The sequence below is a fragment of the Oncorhynchus kisutch genome, linkage group LG14 (genome assembly GCF_002021735.2).
Source record: "Oncorhynchus kisutch isolate 150728-3 linkage group LG14, Okis_V2, whole genome shotgun sequence".
NCBI classification, from domain to species: domain Eukaryota; kingdom Metazoa; phylum Chordata; class Actinopteri; order Salmoniformes; family Salmonidae; genus Oncorhynchus; species Oncorhynchus kisutch.
The window spans coordinates 61,496,585-61,517,147 of record NC_034187.2 but is presented as its reverse complement, the minus strand read 5'-3'; the positions used below and the strand labels follow the sequence as shown (position 1 = coordinate 61,517,147).

The 20,563-nt window shown below is 44.5% G+C and overlaps 1 protein-coding gene across 1 annotated transcript in view; it reads left to right on the top strand.

The window, feature by feature from the left end:
* Positions 1-18,751, top strand: part of LOC109903527 (RNA polymerase II subunit A C-terminal domain phosphatase) — a 109,928-nt gene extending 91,177 nt beyond the window's left edge. Inside the window, exon 14 of the mRNA XM_031788704.1 lies at positions 18,329-18,751. Coding sequence (XP_031644564.1) covers positions 18,329-18,485 — 157 coding nt within the window. The 3' untranslated portion in view covers positions 18,486-18,751. The remainder of the gene's footprint in view (positions 1-18,328) is intronic.
* The last annotated feature ends 1,812 nt before the right edge of the window (positions 18,752-20,563 follow it).

Here is a 20,563-nt window from a genome sequence, read left to right as displayed (position 1 = left end):
TAATCCGGATTGATTTACCTTCATGTCTTAAAGTAATGATGGACTGTCGTTTCTCTTTGCTTATTTGAGTTGTTCTTTATAATATGAGCTTGGTCTTTTACCAAATAGGGCTATCTTCGGTTTACCACACCTTCCTTGTCACAACACGACTGATTGGCTCAAACGTATTAAGAAGGAAAGAAAATCCACAAGTGAACTTTTAACAATGCACACCTGTTCATTGAAATGCATTCCAGGTGACTACCTCATGAAGCTAGTTGAGAGAATGCCAAGTGTGTGCAAAGCTGTCATCAATGCAAAGGGTGGCTACTTTGAAGAATCTAAAATGTATTTTGTTTTGTTTAATACTTTTTTGGTTACTACGTGATTCCATAGTTTTGATGTCTTCACTATTATTCTACAATCTAAATAATAGTAAACAATTCAGAAAAATCGTGGAATGAGTAAGTGTCCAAACTTTTGACTGGTAGTGCATGTCAACGGATAGCTAGCTCATCACTATTTAGATGATAACGTTTGTGTAAACTTTGCTGTAAACACTCATGGAGCAAACCACGCCATGCTGTATTGTACTAGGGTGCTTTTCTGTATCGTCATTGCCTTCCTTTCCTTCCCAACCACCTCAGCCCTCAGGAGTAGAGGGGGTTTGTTATGTAATGTAATGCAGTATTTAGGTTTTAGGTGCTGCATGCCCTACTTAGCTACCGTATTCCTCCTCACTGTGTCTGCCTCAGTTAGGAGGACCACACTGTATCAGTTTGGATGATCACAATGTATATATCAGTTTGGATGATCGATCACAATGCATCTGTATCAGTTTGGATGATCGATCACAATGCATCTGTATCAGTTTGGATGATCGATCACAATGCATCTGTATCAGTTTGGATGATCACAGTGCATCAGCGTCAGTTTGGATGATTACAATGCATCTGCGTCAGTGTGGATGATTACAATGCATCTGTATCAGTTTGGATGATCACAATGCATCAGTGTTAGTTTGGATGATCACAATGCATCTGCGTCAGTTTGGATGATCACAATGCATCTGCGTCAGTTTGGATGATTTACAATGCATCTGCGTCAGTAATCAACACCAGAACTTATATACAGTGTATCATAATCAACCAAGTAGAACAATTAATACAGCGTCAAACATTTTCATAATAAATGACCATGTTGGGCATGTCTGCCTTTTCTTTTGTGTGAAATAAGACTACGGAGACAGCGGCTTATTGACATTTTGCTGCTGCTTTGGGCTTCTTCACTCTGCTCGGTGCAGAACTAAAACACAGAGACAGGCTGTCATCAGTTTCTCTTCCTTTTGTCAAATGTGTTCCTTGACTGGACAGACGAGGTAAATATATCTCAGCAGCATGCTTTGTCTGTTTTCTGTCACTCTTTCCCTCGTTCTTTCTGTCATCGGGTGGCTGGTAGCCTAGTGTTAAGACCGCTGGGCCAGTAATTAAAGGTGGCTGGTTCTAATCCCCAAGCCGACTAAGTGAAAAATCGGTCTGTGCTCTTGAGCAAGGCACTAAACCGTATTGGCTCTCCTGTAAATCACTCTGGATTAGAGCATCTGCTAAATGACTCAAATGTTTTTAAAAATAAAATAATAAAATGTATTTTTCTTTCACTCTCTCTATCCTTCCCTCTCCACCTTCACATATGTCTTATTCTCTCTTTATTTTTGCCTCTCTCCCTTCTTCCCTCCCCCTCTCTCTGCCCCCCTCCTTCCTCCCTCCCTCCCTCCTTAAGCTGTAGCTAGTGTTGCTACAGAGAGATGTGCATGTCTGGCACTCTGCCCTCTGTACAGGGGATTAACTAAACGCCTCATATTCATGTTCTCATGAAATATAGAATTCAAAATATGAATGCTCATTTACATATTTGTTATCTCCCCCCTCCCTCCCTCCCTCCCTCCCTCCCCCAAAAAATCCATACAAAGTGAAACGTGGATCACCTCAGGGGTTTCTACGCGGTGTTATATAATTGGTGGGATAGCTAATGGTTTTTGTATGTTCTCCTCTGTTCCTAAATTAAACTGGCCCACATCCCTTTTAGTGCTGTTAGTGAATGAAGTTGTGTATCAGGGACTGTCCAGTACTAAATGCGTAGGTGTTGGTGTCTGCGTCCAGTACCTGGATGGGGTCTTTAAGCGTATGCATACTGTAGCTCTTACATACAATGCTTCAAACGGGAGACTTAATACACAGCAAATGACTGAATCCAGAAGAGCCACCTTGTGTCACTTTGGATAGGTTGTGTATTTGAATAGGACTTCCAAACAATTTGGGGATAACTTTGAATTGATTGGTTTTGTATTCATTGAAAAGTAACTGGATGTGATGTCTTTAACGCATAAACGGTTCTTTCTGAAGTGTTCGGTCTGCCGTTATCAATACCATAAGAGTGCCGATCACAAAGCTACTTCAAGCAGTTCCTCATCTTAATCACTTCACACAAGTTCTCTAAGGAGAGAGATATACCCGCTGCGTTCATCTTGTCGGGCACCAATGTTTGAGTTCAAATGAGTTTTTCTGCTTAATTTCGCATGCTGATGCATGATAATAATGTTGAGCTCGTCAGACTTGTTTCCCATGAACATTTTCCCCTTTCCTCTGTATAATGAAAGGCAGAATGCAGTAGAGCCAAACCGCATCACTGGTCTCAGTCTTCCACCTATAACTTTATAGCATCCGCTTTCTCTAGCAATGTCTCATGGTCCAGTTGAGTTGGATATGTAGAGGCTCTGGAATGGTTTGTTCAGCATCCATGCTTTACCACGACAGAGGGTAGACTCTTCATGTGGCTAGTCAAGTCTTTCCACGCTATGTAGAGAATAGCGTTTCATTCAGGGAGTCTGATAAACCACATTAATGTTGAAATTAAATGAATTTACTAAATCATTACACCACTCATTATGGTAAAGCTCTGGTCGGCGCATTTTGAAAAATATTCCCTCTAAGGAGAAATAAGCAACATCAATTTCTAATTGAAGATATTACCTAGAATAGTAGTGTGAATCGTAGGCGAACATATTTCAGTAGGGTTCATCCCCACAAGACCACAGTACTGTTAGACTACTGTAATAGTGACTGTAACTCTGAGATAAGACGCTAAGAACAGGATAAACCATGTTGAATTGTTTGTCTTCAGGTGTTGTTTTCCTTATTACTGTAAAAGTCGAAGCTCTCATATCTGGCTTACCCTGCCAAGCGTTCTGTTGTCATCGCTCCGCTACGGTTTACTTCAACATTCCACAGTATAAAGGAAACTCTGCAGGTGACTGACGCTTCAAAGGAAGAGGATTCTTTTTTTCTTTTTTAACAACAAAAACTACTTCAAATGAGTTTGTAAAAGTGGTGCGTCAGCACTTTTACCGCAATACCAAATGCTCACATTGTTGTGCAGTTGATTTAATTGAATCCTATGTGTTCTATGTGTACTGTAGGTACACCCAGTGTGCTGTTCTGGGCTCTGCTGTGATGTGTTAGGTACAAATATTCTCTGTCTGCCTTTACTGCTACGGTTGTTTCATTACCGCTGGTGGTCACTGAGCAACCCTCCCACTCCCTCCCTTTCTAGTGCTTTTACTGCCCAGAGCTGCTGTTCAGATGGAAGAGGAAAGGAAAGGTGTGGAGGAATGTATACGGGTAGTTAGAAGGTCAGCTGTCAAATAGAGTGTTCTGGGAGAGGCAGCTAAGATGAGAATGATCTTTGTACAGGAAGTGTGTGCGCGTGCGGGAGAAAGCTTGTGTAAGCCTGTTGTTGCTCAAGCACTGCTTTGAACAGAACATGTCTCGTGTACTAATGGATCCTGTGAAGATGAGAGAAGGGGAGCATTTTCCCTGGGGATGATTTAGCAGGTAACACACAGCCTTGCTCTGTGTGTACGCAGCCCCACGAGAGAACTGCGGACCCTCATGATGAGTTCAGATGTTTTGTGGCCCTCACCCCCATCAAAGGTTCCCATCCCTGCCCTATTTAGTGCATTTATTTTGACTAGAGCCCTATAAGAAAGAGGGTACCATTTTGAGACACAACCTGAGCCTCCTGAGCCCTGCGTGGTGCTGCTGCCCCGAGCAGACAGCAGAGACGTGACAGGCTTTTTCTCACCAGAGCTGCAGAGCAAACCAGAGGCCTCCAGCAGACCAGGGTAGTCCAGCAGGAAGGTGTAGTATAGCGCTAGGCAGCGTGTCCAAAGTTATTCACACATTCCTTTCTGAGTTGTGTTGCTGTAGGATGAACAGAGCTGTATGCGGGGGAGGAGCGAGAGATGAGGCAGACTGACTGAGAAATGGGAATGCTTACTAAGGCTTTTCACAAATACTAAAAAGGAAGAGACAAAAATTCACAAATAAGAAAACTGCAAGTAATCTGACCTAGTTTCCAGTATTATTCTCTTCTCTCTCTGTTCCAAGCCGGGGTGCAGGAAGCAGATTCCTTTTCCCCCCTCTTAATTAACCCTATCATTCCTGAGACCCCTGCTAAAATCGTCTTTTCATTTATCTGCATGTCCAGCCCTTTATATTTAGCCTCACAATGTGTTTTACCATGTTCTTTTCAGGACGACCAGGGCTACACATAGAACACAAAGCAATTTGACATAAACCGTGGCGTTCACGAGTTTTATTGACAACTGTCAGTGACAACTGTGTGGAGTTTGTGACAGACACTCTGTCCTGGGATTTCCTATGATCTTCTATGTAGAAGAACCCCTTACCCTTGTAGAGACTCTTGTGTAGCTTGTGAGCGTCATAGAGCAAAACATGTCCCCACGTGTCGTGTCTCAGCTTTTCATAGTTTGTAGCTCAAATCATTCTGATTCTACAGACACCTTCAGGTGTCAGGCCAGGTGAATCATTACACAAGTGTGATTCACCGAACCACCTCCAATGCACATGATTGGACCACATATCAAGGAAGGACAGTATGCGATTTCTCCTTCCCACATGGTCAGTGGGAGCTTGCCATTAGTATGACTGGTGGCGCCATGGTTACTGTAGAGAGGACTATCTGATACCATGGTGTGGAGGAGAGTGTCAGAGAGCCCATGGTGACTGTAGAACAGTGTCTGTCAGAGCCCTCATTAGAGAATGACACGTCACACATGGCAGAACAAGGCAATTAGCTGTCTGACGAAGGACACCTCAGAACTCAGAGACCAGGCTGCTCATTTAACCAGCTCTGCTCACTACCTGGCTGGGGTGTGTTGGAAGTAGCAGGGTGGTGGTGGTGGGGGCATGTTCCTGGCTGAGTGGTGTTATAGGCTGGTGGTAGAAGGGTGGGTGGTTTACCACTCAGACGGTACCATCATTATCTCTACAGGCCAAGTCTTGCGTCTGAGAATATACCGTTTCCCATCGTCATTCTCTTTCCAATGTTTACTTTTTTAAAATGTTAAGTCCTCTTTGTAATCTGGCCTCCGGAGTGGCGCAGTGGTCTAAGGCACTGCATCGCAGTGCTAGAGGCGTCACTACGGACCCAGGTTCGAACCTGGGCTGTATCACAACCGGCCGTGATCGGGAGTCCCATAGGGTGGCGCACAATTGGCCCAGTGTCGTTAGGGGAGGGTTTGGCCGAGGGCCTTTACAAGTAGGCCGTCATTGTAAATAAGATTTTGTTCTTAACTAACTTGTCTAGTTAAATAAAGTTATAAAACAAAAATCTGAGCAGCATTCTGTTGGTGTTATTTTGTCAGTTTCACCACCTGCGTGAGATACTGAGTACTGAAGTTGAAAGAAACTCTTTCAAGTCAGCGTCTGAGATTGGATCCAAGTATACATCTTGGTTCCTGTTCTCCCAGAGCTATTGATGTGAAGCAGCTCCCAACTTGGCCACCAGGAGAAAGGTTCATTTTGAAAACACAACTCTGCAGGGTCAGTTAGTCCTGCTGCTTTTCCTCCATCTTCTGGCTTGCTGGGCTTTTTCTCTCTTCTGCCTACAGTTAAAGTGAGAGTAGTGAGTATTATTTTGTTTCTTGTGGTATCAAATGTTTTCTGTCTCAGTTTTAGCTCTGCTACCCAGCATGTAGTTTGCTACAGGTCACAGGGTCAGACTGTTTCAAAAGCATAAACTGCCCGCTGCCTGCTCTGTACTGTATCCTCCTATATAATAATATATACTGAACAAAAATGTAAACGCCACGTGTAAAGTCTTGGTCCATATTTCATGAGCTGATCCCAGAAAATTTCCAGAAGCACAAAATGCCTATTTCTCAGTCTTGTGCACAAATGTGTTTACATCCCTGTTAGTGAGCATTTCTCCTTTGCCGAGATAATCCATCCACCTGACAGGTGTGGCATATCAAGAAGCTGATTAAACAGCATGATCATTACACAGGTGCACCTTGTGCTGGTGACAATAAAAGGCCACACAACACAATGCCACAGGAATGTCCATCAGAGCTGTTGCCAGAGAATTTAATGTTTATTTTTCTACCATAAAGCACCTCGATGTAGAGAATTTGGCAGTACATCCAACCAGCCTCACAACCGCAGTCCACATGTAACCACGCCAGCCCACTTCCACATCCGACTTCTTCACCTGTGGGATCGTCTGAGACCAGCCACACGGACAGCTGATGACTGTCTGTAATAAAGCCCTTTTGTGGGGAAAACTCATTCTGATTGGATGGGCCTGGCTCCCCAGTGGGTGGGCCTAGTCATGTGAAATCCGTAGATAAGAACCTAATAGAATTTTTTTCAATTGACTGATTTCCTCAAATGAATTGTAACTCAGTAAAATTGTAAAAATTGTTGCATGTTGCGTTTTTTATATTTTTTGTTCAGCGAATATATATATATATATATATATATATATATATACTATATACACACACGTATGTAGACACCCCTTCAAATGAATAGATTCGGCTATTTCAGCCACACCAATTGCTGACAGGTGTATACAATCAACCGCACAGCCATGCAATCTCCATAGATGAACATTGCCAGTAGAAGGACCTTACTGAAGAGCTCAGTGACTTTAAACGTTGCACAGTCATAGGATGCCACCTATCCAACAAGTCAGTCTGTTAAATTTCTGCCCTGCTAGAGCTGCCCCGGTCAACTGTAAGTGCTGTTACTGTGAAGTGGAAAACGTCTAGGAGGAACAACGGCACAGCTGTAAAGTGGTAGGCCACACAAGCTCACAGAACGGGACCGGCGAGTGCTGTAGCGCGTAAAAAATTGTCTGTCCTCAGTTGCAACACTCACAACCGAGTTCCAAACTGGCTCTGGAAGCGACAAGAACTGTCAGCACAGGAGCTTCATGACATGGCTGAGCAGCCGCACACACACTTAAGATCACCATGCACAATGCCAAGCGTCGGCTGGAGTGGTGTAAAGCTCGCGGCCATTGGACTCTGGACCTGTGGAAACGCGTTCTCTGGAGTGATGAATCAAGCTTTACCATCTGGCATTCCAACGGATGGGTTTGACGGATGCCAGGTGAAAGCTACCTGCCCGACTGCATTGTGCCAACTGTAAAGTTTGGTGGAGAAAGAATAATGGTCTGGGGCAGTTTTTCATGGTTTGGGCTAGGCCCCTTAGTTCCAGTGAAGGGAGATCTTAACGCTACAGCATACAATGACATTCTAGACAATCCTGTGCTTCCAACTTTGTGGCAACAGTTTGGGGAAGACCTTTCCTGTTTCAGTATGAAAATGCCCCCTTGCACAAAGTGAGGTCCATACAGAAATGGATTGTCGAGATCGGTTATGAAAGAACTTGACTGGCTTGCACAGAGCCCTGACCTAAACCCCATCAAACACCTTGGGGGTGAATTGGAACACCGACTGCAAGCCAGGGTAATCGCCCAACATCAGTGCCCAACCTCACTAATGCTCTTATGGCTGAATGGAGGCAAGTCCCCTCAGCAATGTTCCAACATCTAGTGGAAAGCATTCCTAGAAGAGTGGAGGCTATTATAGCAGCAAAGGGGGGGACCAACTGCATATTCTTGGGGGGGGTGAATGAGAAGTCCAGCGCGAAAGCTTTGAAGACATGGCAATATGGATGATGGACCAATCAAATGTTACAACTGTTCCATCTTGTTTTTTACCTCTGTTATTTTAGGGTATTTTATTTGTCCACATGCTTCACATGGAAGCCTGTTTCCATTACCAGGCCTAACATTCTGACCTGATGTTGTGGCCAGTCTAAACTCGGTACAGCCATGTTAATAGCATCATTACAGAGCAGAGTCAAACAGCCACAGCTTAAATATTGAGTTAGACAGGAGACAATAAATAAGTATTAGTTTAATTACCCTCCATCTTGCAGCTGTGATTGGTCCTCAGGGAAACCTCTGATTATTCAGTCGTCATGGAAGCCAGCGGAGTCGAGTGTGAAGTGAAACATCTATGCTATTGAAAACAAACGACTTGAAAGCAGGCGGCACGTGTTGCATTGAAACGGATGACTTTGTGTCCTAAGCTGTCGTCAGTGATGTCGCTCATAAAAGTCACAGCTTAATGCTTGGATGTCTTTACCATGCCTATAAAATAATAATGAAAGCGGTTGTGTGAGCACAGATTGAGGTTCCAGTCTGATTCCGTTCCCCTACAGGGTCTTGGTTTAGAATGCTGATTGTATGTGGCCTGCATCTAGCCTTGAACGCTGCATCTTCCTTTATAATGATGAGGACTGAGCACACTGCAGATTTTAGACTCCTGTTCTGTGTATCAATGGACGCTAATCTGAAAGCTGCACAAAGCTACACATGTTCGCTTAAATAGGCAGTAAGGCCAGAGTTAGACACTACACTAGTAGTAATGAGAGTGGCCAGGGTTAGACACTACACTAGTAGTAATGAGAGTGGCCCGGGTTAGACACTACACTAGTAGTAATGAGAGTGGCCCGGGTTAGACACTACACTAGTAGTAATGAGAGTGGCCAGGGTTAGACACTACACTAGTAGTAATGAGAGTGGCCAGGGTTAGACACTACACTAGTAGTAATGAGAGTGGCCAGGGTTAGACACTACACTAGTAGTAATGAGAGTGGCCAGGGTTAGACACTACACTAGTAGTAATGAGAGTGGCCAGGGTTAGACACTACACTAGTAGTAATGAGAGTGGCCAGGGTTAGGAGAACGTCAAGGGGCTGAGCTGATAAATCAATGAACAGGGTTTGACCCGGTCAAACTCAATGAATAAATAATGAGTCATTAAAGATAAGGAGCTGACTTGACCCTGGTACTGAACCGTGTTAGACCTGCATCAGGTATAGTGCAAACCTCTGGGCTCAGCTCCCAGGGTACATCACAATGGTACCCTATTCCCTAGTGCACTACTTTTGGCCAGTTGCATTTTGGACACAACCCAGTGAGGAGAAACCACCACGTCTGTTAGCGACAGAACTGTGACAGTCCTGCCAGAGATGTCTGTGTCTTCAGAGGGAACAGAGAGGAAAAAACAGACTTATGAAAGGAAGCCCAGAGCCTTTAATCTGGTTGTGACGGGGACGGGGGAGGGCTAAGGGACTGGAGGGACAGAGGGGCAGGAGATAGTGACACTCATGTGAGGACACACGGGTGACTCCACACACATCTCTCACGTTCAGCTGAGACTGAGATGCCTTTGCTTTGGCACCTTCAGCAGGTTTTCACTGAGTTCGTTCTGTGATGGTCATCGATGAAACAACTTTGTGGGGGAAGAGAAAGCACTTGGGTAAAAAAAAAATGTCTGGGATGAATGTTTTTATTATGTGGGTGCGTGTTGTTGTGCTGTTTTGAATTTCTGTGTTTTTCATTCCCCTGCTCCTGTATTGAAACAGTGATTGTGGTTTCAGCATATGGCTAAGCAAAGATCCCCAACACATCCCTCACAACTTGTCCCCTCCTTCTCCTCGCCAAATTACCTTCTTTCATCTTCCTCTGTGTGGCTCTTTAATTAGGTTACAGAAAGAGCCAGGCCCTATGGGCTTGAGGAAAAGTAGTGCACTATGAAGGGAATACGGTGCCATTTGGGACCCAGTGTTGATAGAACTACTTCCTGCATGGTATTAGTGTTTAATCCGCTGTTAATGTGGTGACTAGTTAGAGGAACTGCTGGTGCACTGTGATAAGTTCTGCATTCTCCATTTGCACTGGCAATACATCTTAGCAGATGAAGAGCCTCCATTTTCTCTTTAGACTCTGGTGTCCTTGAAAAGATTCCATTTGTCTCTTTCTCCCTTCCTCTCTGTATTGTCTTCCCTCTTTCTCCCCTTTTTCTCACTCTCTCTCCCTCAAACACACCACACACATGTCTTTGTTCTCCTTTCTCATTCCCTGGATCTCTCTCTCTCTCTCTCTCTCTCTCTCTCTCTCTCTCTCTCTCTCTCTCTCTCTCTCTCTCTCTCTTGCTCTCTCTCTCGCTCTCTCTCTCTCGCTCTCTCTCTCTCTCGCTCTCTCTCTCTCTCTCTCTCTCTCGCGCGCGCTCTCTCTCTCTCTCTTTAAGCAGTGTCAAACTCTGAGCTGTCAGATGTGTTCTCAAGAACAGCTCGGAGCTGCTTGAAGTCTGCTGTCGTGTCGGGGCTTCCCCCAGACTTCCTTTTACTCTTTCGCTCTCTTTCTTTCTCTATTCCCTCGTCTCGCTCTCTGATGCTCTCCCTCCTCACTTACTCACTCAGACACACACACCCTGCTCTCTCCTTCTGCAACATCACCATCTCTTCCTCTGTATTGTGTAAACTGCATATACATTGAAGAGACCGATTCACAGACAGGGAAAATGGAGTTGTATCTAGTCTTTTGGGGGGGGGACCCACCTCTTCTCTGCACTACCCATCTCTCATCTTCTCCCCCTTTCTCATCTCCTCTTATCCCCTTTCATCTCTGCTGGTGTTTCCCCGTAGCGTCTCTCACAGAGCTGTTTCTGCTGCCTGCTTCCTAACTACTGACTGCCCTGCCCTTATCTGTGGGGGGGTGGGATACCCAAAACAGAAACACTGGGTTGTGTACTGCTACAACACGCCAGCTTCTGCAATACCTTCCCCAGCTCATCTAGTCTTATCTGCAACATGTAGGCTGTGTTGGTGTTGTCTGGACTGTCTGTGTGACTAAAATACACAGCTCTGAGACCAGACGGAGCACTTCAGGTCATCTTTATCCTCCCAATCCTGTTTTCTCTTCTCATTGTGTGCCATTCATATCAGTTACCATCACACTAACACCAGTGTGTGGAGCTGGAATGGCCTGGTGTGGCCTACAGCTGTTAGTTCACCGTCACAATGGCAGAGGGCTGGGGAGCATGTCCTATTGACGCCCTGGATATAATCACAACACACACACACACACACAAACTGCCTCAGACGGGACACCGCCTCATCACAGCCCACAGATGATTGCATTAGGAAGTGATTTCGGATGTGCCTTGTGTCCCTAACACCAGGTAATTAGACAAAGTTGATTTGTCTTCTGTTCTGAATCATCCATGCATGAAGCAGTGTCTGACAGTATGTTAATTAAATCAACCAGACCATAATGATATTGACATGTGGGACAGACACGGGTTCAGCCGATTACATTCAGTTGAATGCTTCAATCTCCTTTTAAAGATGACTGATGTTTTGATGACTTGGGTCGAGAAAGCAGTCTTTCTAACAGTGGTAATTTAAAGATGCATGTCATGCGGAATGAGTTAACAGTTCTGTAAATGACCATGATAATAGCAAGCTATTTCTATTCGTTCATTTGACAGTCTCGTCTTGTGGTCTCTCTAAGGCCATTACAGAACGCTTCATATGTCTTAACTTCTCTCTCTCTCTCTCTCTGGGCTGAGAGCCAATCAATAGTTTAGCCTTTTAGCCAGGCGTGCTCCTTTCAGCGTTCACCACAGACCTGCAGCGGGACTGCTAGAATACAGCATTTCTCTCCCTGGATAAAAACGTTGAATTCGATAGAGTTGGTGCTCTGAGAGTAAGTGCTTCGAGGAAATGTAAAGAATCCACTTGTGGCCGATTTGGCCCCTGCTGCTACTACATTACATAGTGATTTCTAGGTGTTCGATAGTGTTAGGCCAGATGTTGTTTAGAATAACTTTGATGTAGGTGTTTCTCTCTGAGTCTCTTCCTCCCCGAACTGAGTGATTTCAGAAACACATCAGACCAGTTGTTTTCTGTTATTGGCTGATCTCAGAGGTTCTAATGAGAAAATGCAAATGAAGGAGCTGTTTCAGAAGGTTCCGTCATCTCCATGTTCTAGCGGAGTCTAGCAGGGTCTGAGCGGAATCTTGGGAAAGTCTCTGTTTAGAGGGTTAGCTAACCCTGCTGTAGCACAGCAGACTGGGACTAGACCTCCCCCTGAGTCTGACTATTAATGTAGAACTGTTACACACACAGCCTCCCCTGAGTCTGATTATTAATGTAGAGCTGTTACACACACACACACACACACACACAGCCTCCCCCTGAGTCTGACTATTAATGTAGAGCTGTTACACACACAGCCTCCCCTGAGTCTGATTATTAATGTAGAGCTGTTACACACACACACACACACACACAGCCTCCCCCTGAGTCTGACTATTAATGTAGAGCTGTTACACACACACAAAAATAAATACACACGCACACAAACACATACACACAAATAAATACACACGCACACAAACACATACACACAAATAAATACACACACACACACACACATATAAACACAGATAAACACACACACACACACAAATAAACACACACAGACACACACACACAGATAAACACACACACACACACACAAATAAACACACACAGACACACACACACAGATAAACACACACACACACATATATAAACACAGATAAACACACAAATAAACACACACAGATAAACACACACACACACAGATAAACACACACACGTTCTTCGCTGTCAGCAGCCAGTCTTCACTGATGAGATCAGTTTGATCAGTTTGACTCCACTTCTCAGATGACAGCCTGCTGAGATGGTCCTGTTTTGAAAAGACAACCATAATAAAAACGTAATGTAACTGCTGTGATAACACAAATACAATACTAGATATAATTCAACTCTGCTCTTAGCCACCACATGACCTTGCTATTACCTCCTAATATGTGCTCTATGTTTACAAACCAAACAGCCTGATGCCAGTAGGTCATTCAGTTGCAAGCATGACAAGACTATTCCATAGTTAGGGCGACACCTGAAGGTTCAGTTTAGAGAGACAGTAACGTTTCACACAGCAGGCTACTGTACTAGACCTGGGCTGCCATTTTAGGAGTTTTTCCTAAACTAAAGTTAGATGACCTCTGACCTTTAACAGTAGAACCGCTGGGCTTCCCAGGAGCCTACAGATCATTTCACAAAGGTAAAAGGATATCAACCCGCAAGCGCGAACGGTCAAATGATTTGCCGTAAACATAAGCACCAATGCTTGATAAATAATTCAAAACACAAATATAAAAGATGAATTGCATTAAGAAACCTTTGTGGAAATATATCATTGAAATGATATAGAAAGAAGAGTCATTCCCGCTTTATTTGAAGAGTATCTTATGGGCTTCATTAGCACTACTTAGATGCTTTACAAATCACCATATATCATGCTCTCTAAAGATTCATAATGTGTCATAACTGTGTGACATAACATAAATTTATTTGTTCACATTTATTAAACCTATATGGAGCATGAAATATGTTTTATAGATTTGTGGCTCATTTATGTAGTGCTTATGAAGCATATATGATGGCTTTAGGAAGTCTCCATAAGATGCACATCAAGTAAAGCTGGACCGTACAAAAGTGATTTGTTGATACCTGTAGGCTACGGATAGGTTTTGTATTTGCCTACTCTACAGGCCTGAAACTCATTGAAAACACCACAATGTCATACATTTTATTCTAAAAAAATAATAATGTTAGATTAGATTAGTTCTCGAGTAGTAGTAGTAGTAGTAGTAGTAGTAGTAGTAAGTAATACAGTCCAGTAGCTGTTTCTTTTGAAGTTTCTCATCTCCAGATTTGTCTCATGCACAGGATACAGCAGGTGTAAAGGAGTACAGTTGAAATGCGTAACTTGTGGGCTCTTTCCGGATAATGCGCAATAATGGTAGTAATATAGATAATAAATCAAACCTGTGAGGGAAGAGAAAAGGAGCAGTTATATACAGGTGTTATATACAGGTAGGTCAGTGCCAGTACTTTTATTCCAGTGTGCAGCGGTACTGGAGGGATTGTTAACAGGGGTAAAAGTGGCTGGCAGGATGAATCTAAATTTGTTCCACCTGAGCGTGTCTGACCAGAAGTCAAATGTTTGATGGATCATTTTTGTCGTTTTCTAATGCCTCTTAAAGGGGAGAAGGTAATCAGATTACATTATTGAGTTTAGGTCATCCAAAAGTTACCTTACTGATTACAATTTTGGACAGATTATATTTAGAAAGTAACCTACCCAACCACAAGTAAGTAATAAAGTCCAGTAACATCTTTTTTGTTGATGAATTCAAAGGAAAAGAGTTTCGTCAACACACAAGGCGTGTGGTCAAATGATTTGCCGTGAACATAAGCGCCACCACTTGTGGTTCATATGGTGCACCACAAAATCAAACGGCAGTGGGCGTCGGCCTTCAGCGGTTCTAGTTTTAATGAACACACTAATCAAGAGTGTTGCTGCTCTGTGTGTGTGGGGGTTGGTGAGAGGGTTAGGGGGACAAACTGACAGAAGACCACTAATGAGAAAGCCCCCTTCTCTCTCTGTGGAGGTGTGTGTGTGTGTGTGATGTAATCCTACTGTACATGCTCCCCTACCTGCCTCATTAGCATCATGCTAACGAGCCCTCTGCTGCGGAGGTGTCACTGGGGGGAGAGGGGAGATGTCACAGAGCCAGGGGTGGAGGAGGGGAGAGGTGGGTATGTTTAACCCTTCACTCCCCTGGGGGGAGTCCCTTGGTCTCTTGAATACATGTCCTATCCTGTCTCCATTTGGTTTCACCTCTCTCAATTCAATTCAAGGGGCTTTATTGGCATGGGGAACCTATTTTAACATTGCCAATGTAACAGTATAACTTTAGACCGTCCCCTCGCCCATACCCGGGCGCGAACCAGGGACCCTCTGCACACATCAACAACAGTCACCCACGAAGCATCGTTACCCATCGCTCCACAAAAGCCGCGGCCCTTGCAGAGCAAGGGGAACTACTACTTCAAGGTCTCAGAGCAAGTGACGTCACCGATTGAAACGCTAACTAGCCGTTTCACATCCGTTACACCAAAGCAAGTGAAAGGGATAAACAAAAGTGAAATAAACAATAAAAAGTTAACCGTAAATATTACTCACACACAAATATTACTTTCAAATGTCATATTCTGTCTGTATACAGTGTTGTAACAATGTGCAAATAGTTCAAATTTACACTGGTTGGCCTTTTTCTTGTGGCAACAGGTCACAAATCTTGCTGCTGTGATGCACACTGTGGTATTTCACCCAATAGATATGGGAGTTTATCAAAATTGGAATTGTTTTTGAATTCTTTGTGGGACTGTGTAATCTGAAGGAAATATGTGTCTCTAATATATCATATATTTGTTAGGAGGTTGTGAAATCCAGCTCAGTTTCCACCTCATTTTGTGGGCAGTGTACGCACAGCCTGTCTTCTCTTGAGAGCCAGGTCTGCCTACGGCAATCTTTCTCAATTACAAGGCTATGCTCACTGACTCTGTACATTGTTTTGGGTCAGTCACAGGGGTCCGGTATTCTGCCACTGTGTACTCTCTGTGTTGGGCCAAATAGCATTCTAGTTTGCTCAGTTTTTTGTTCATTCTTTCCAATGTGTCAAGTAATTATATTTTGGTTTTCTCATTTGTTTGGGTCGAATTGGGTTGTTGTCCTGGGGCTCTGTGGTGTTTGTTTGTGAACAGAGCCCCAGGACCAGCTTGATAGATAACTCTTTGTGTTGTTTGTTTAGTGTGTTCCAATTTTCCCAGAAGTGGTTAGATTCTATGGATTCTTCAATTACCTTGAGCTGATTTCTGACGTCCTGTTCCTTCTTTTTCCGTATTGTATTTCTGTATTGTAGTAATTCACCATAGTGAAGGCGTAGACTCAGGTTTTCTGGGTCTCTATGTTTTTGTTTGGACAGGTTTCTCAATTTCTTTCTTAAGTTTTTGCATTCTTCATCAAACCATTTGTCATTGTTGTACATTTTCTTAGGTTGTCTGCTTGACATATTTTGATTTGGTAGGGAAGCTGGAAGGTCAAATATACTGTTTAGGCTTTCTACTGCCAAGTTTACACCAACTATTACAGTGAAATGTTTTGTCCAGGAAGTTTATTGTTGCATAATAGTTTTTTGGTTGGTTTTTACACTACTTTCCTTCCATCTATACCATTTCTTTATATTATTCAGTTCCTTTGGTTTGGATGCCTCATGATTGAGTATTGCTCTGTTCAAGTAGACTGTGATTATATTGTGATCTGATAAGGGTGTCAGTGGGATGACTGTGAATGCTCTGAGCGATTCTGGGTTGTCAGTGATAAAGTAATCTACAGTACTACTGCCAAGAGAAGAGCTGTGGGTGTACCTACCATAGGAGTCTCCTCGAAGCCTATCATTGACTATGTACAGACACAGCGTGCGACAAAGCTGCATGAGTTGTGACCCATTTTTTTGGTTGTTTTGTCTTAGTTGTATCTAGGGGGGCATATTTGCGATGCAATACTGTCTCCTCTATACCATGTTTCTTGCAGGATGACACTGTCTGTATTTCCAATTTCTTTGAAGTCTTGGTTCCTGTTCTTTAGGCCAAAGGCAGATATCCGCAGACCTTGTATATTCCAGGATGAGATAGTAAAAGCTTTGTGTTCCATAGTGTCTAGTGCTGTTTTCGTGTGGTTTAGGCCACGACTATTACAGTAGGTGTGAGCAGAGCATGTTGAGAATCGAATACATAGCTCTTAGGTTGCAGGATGCCAGCAGCATACCACTGCTGGCTTGCTTCTGAAGCTAAGCAGGGTTGGTCCTGGTCAGTCCCTGGATGGGAGACCAGATGCTGCTGGAAGTGGTGTTGGAGGGCCAGTAGGAGGCACTCTTTCCTCTGGTCTAAGGCAGTGACTGCCCCAGGGCAGTGATTGGGGACATTGCCCCGTGTAGGGTGCTGTCTTTCGGGTGGTATGTTAAACAGGTGTCCTGAGACTCTGAGGTCATTAAAAGATCCCATGGCACTTATCGTAAGAGTAGGGGTGCTAACCCCGGTGTCCTGGCTAAATGCCCAATCTGACCCTCAAACCATCACGGTCACCTAATAATCCCCAGTTTACAATTGGCTTATTCATCCCCCTCCTCTCCCCTGTAACTATTCCCCAGGTCGTTGCTGCAAATGAGAACGTGTTCTCAGTCAACTTACCTGGTAAAATAATTGATAATAACGGATAATACATTGCTTGGGCAGTGTATTAGTGGAGGTTGGGCCTGTTGCTCTGCTCACGGCCTGGGCGTATGTCCTGCTGTCATATTGAGGTCCTTGATGCAGGGGCGTGGGGCCAGAAGGGGCATAGGCCTAATCTGGGGGGGCCTGTATAGGGTGTGGCCAGGGATTGTTTGGGGTGGTCTCAGCTGGTTGGGGCGTGGCTGGTGACACTGTGGTCTGGGTGTAGGCTCTCTTGCCATGGGTTCTCTTGGTGCTAGTCCTTCGGGGGGGGGGGGTCTCGCTGGTCTGGGCAGGGTGTACGTTGCTCCTATGTGAGGTGCTGGGGCTGCATCAGTCTCTCGCTCTGTCTGTCTGTGTCTGTCGCTCTCCTTTAACTGGAATAGAAAGGAAAGGCGGATGTATCACACGGCGTGTGATCCGTCAGCCCTTTTGTGAATGGCGTCGGCTGTGAATGGCGTCGGCTGGGGGAGAATAGAGGTACAGCGGCAGTAACTAGACAGCTCCAGTAGAATAAGACTTGCTGCAGCTCTGTGGAGAAGAGAAGAGTCCTACTCTCTCATTACATCAGACTGTTCTCAGGGGTGTTACTGTTAGAGCAGTCTTGTGTGGAACAAGGCAAATTATGAATCTTCAATATAGTGGTGAGTCCTTTTCATGTTGGATAGGGATATAGGAGATTTGGTACATCAGTAACCCCCTGTTCTGTCTGAATAGCGTTGTGATAGTTACCAAAGACCCCCACATGGCTGTAATACTGTTCAGATTTCATGTCTGGTTGTTTACTCAAATATTGTTGCTGTTGTGTTGTGCTGCTGGTAATGCCTAAGTGACCTGCCTTCAGTATGATCTATACACACGATGTAACATCATATTAGGAGATCATTCTGTTTGTGTCAATAGCAGTAAGTGTCAAGACAAAAAGGTTTTACTCATCAACCATTCTCTCCCTCTCTCTCCAGGGGACAGAAGCGCAAGCTTGCTGAGGCCAAGGAGGAGGAAGAGGGGGAGTCGGCGGACGAGTCCACCAAGGATTCTAATGAGGAAGAGGAAGGAAGCAGCTCAGAGGCTGATGAGATGGCCGCTGCCCTGGATGCGGAGCTCAACGACTTCATTTGACAAGGATGAATTTGATTGGACAAAAGAACTGGGGCGTTTGATTGGACGTTTGTGAACGATGCCTCACAGAAACACTCTAAATTACCCCAGCAGATTTACGTCCAGGTGGTGCCTGAATCTTTGTCTCTACGCTGTGCCGTGTGTGTGTGTGGATGTGTTTTAACGAGGTTGAATGTGTTGTACAGAATGAAAAGGTAGGTTAGTACAGTAGGAAAACGTCGGTGTGTAAATATACGCTCAAAAAAATAAAGGGAACACTAAAATAACACATCCTAGATCTGAATGAATGAAATATTCTTATTAAATACTTTTTTCTTTACATAGTTGAATGTGCTGGCAACAAAATCACACAAAAATTATCATTGGAAATCAAATTTATCAACCCATGGAGGTCTGGATTTGGAGTCACACTCAACTTTGATGTAGTGTCCTTAAAACAAGTCAAAATGAGGCTCAGTAGTGTGTGTGGCCTCCACGTGCCTGTATGACCTCCCTACAACGCCTGGGCATGCTCCTGATGAGGTGGCGGATGGTCTCCTGAGGGATCTCCTCCCAGACCTGGACTAAAGCATCCACCAACTCCTGGACAGTCTGTGGTGCAACGTGGCGTTGGTGGATGGAGCGAAACATGATGTCCCAGATGTGCTCAATTGGATTCAGGTCTGGGGAACGGGCGGGCCAGTCCATAGCATCAATGCCTTCCTCTTGCAGGAACTGCTGACACACTCCAGCCACATGAGGTCTAGCATTGTCTTGCATTAGGAGGAACTCAGGGCCAACCGCACCAGCATATGGTCTCACAAGGGGTCTGAGGATCTCATCTCGGTACCTAATGGCAGTCAGGCTACCTCTGGCGAGCACATGGAGGGTTGTGCGGCCCCCCAAAGAAATGCCACCCCACACCATGACTGACCCACCGCCAAACCGGTCATGCTGGAGGATGTTGCAGGCAGCAGAACGTTCTCCATGGTGTCTCCAGACTCTGTCATGTCTGTCACGTGCTCAGTGTGAACCTGCTTTCATCTGTGAAGAGCACAGGGCGCCAGTGGCGAATTTGCCGATCTTGTTGTTCTCTGGCAAATGCCAAACGTACTGCTCGGTTGGGATGTAAGCACAACCCCCACCTGTGGACGTCGGGCCCTCATACCACCCTCATGGAGTCTGTTTCTGACCGTTTGAGCAGACACATGCACATTTGTGGCCTGCTGGAGGTCATTTTGCAGGGCTCTGGCAGTGCTCCTCCTGCTCCTCCTTGCACAAAGGCGGAGGTAGCGGTCCTGCTGCTGAGTTGTTGCCCTCCTACGGCCTCCTCCACGCCTCCTGATGTACTGGCCTGTCTCCTGGTAGCGCCTCCATGCTCTGGACACTACGCTGACAGACACAGCAAATCTTCTTGCCACAGCTCGCATTGATGTGCCATCCTGGATGAGCTGCACTACCTGAGCCACTTGTGTGGGTTGTAGACTCCGTCTCATGCTACCACTAGAGTGAAAGCACCGCCAGCATTCAAAAGTTACCAAAACATCAGCCAGGAAGCATAGGAACTGAGAAGTGGTCTGTGGTCACCACCTGCAGAATTGGGGGTGTCTTGCTAATTGCCTATAATTTCCACCTGTTGTCTATTCCATTTGCACAACAGCATGTGACATTTATTGTCAATCAGTGTTGCTTCCTAAGTGGACAGTTTGATTTCACAGAAGTGTGATTGACTTGGAGTTACATTGTGTTGTTTAAGTGTTCCCTTTATTTTTTTGAGCAGTGTAGTTGTAGATCATTTTTAGGGTTAATGTAGAAACTTTGGACAGTTTTATTGTAAGATTTAAAAAATAGGAGAGATTTTGGCTAATTTAGTATTACTTGATATTTTTTTTCTTCACATTAAGACTTTTATATAAATTCAACAAATTACTTAATTCATTGGTCGTATGATGCCAAAGAGTTTGAACTAGGCCAATCAGAGCCTGCAGCTAATGATTTTACTCTGACATCACATCCTGTGTTCCTATTTCCTGTTGTTTTTTAGGGGTTAATCATTAAAACATTGTTACCAGCAGAACGACTAAGACGCCTGAATGTGT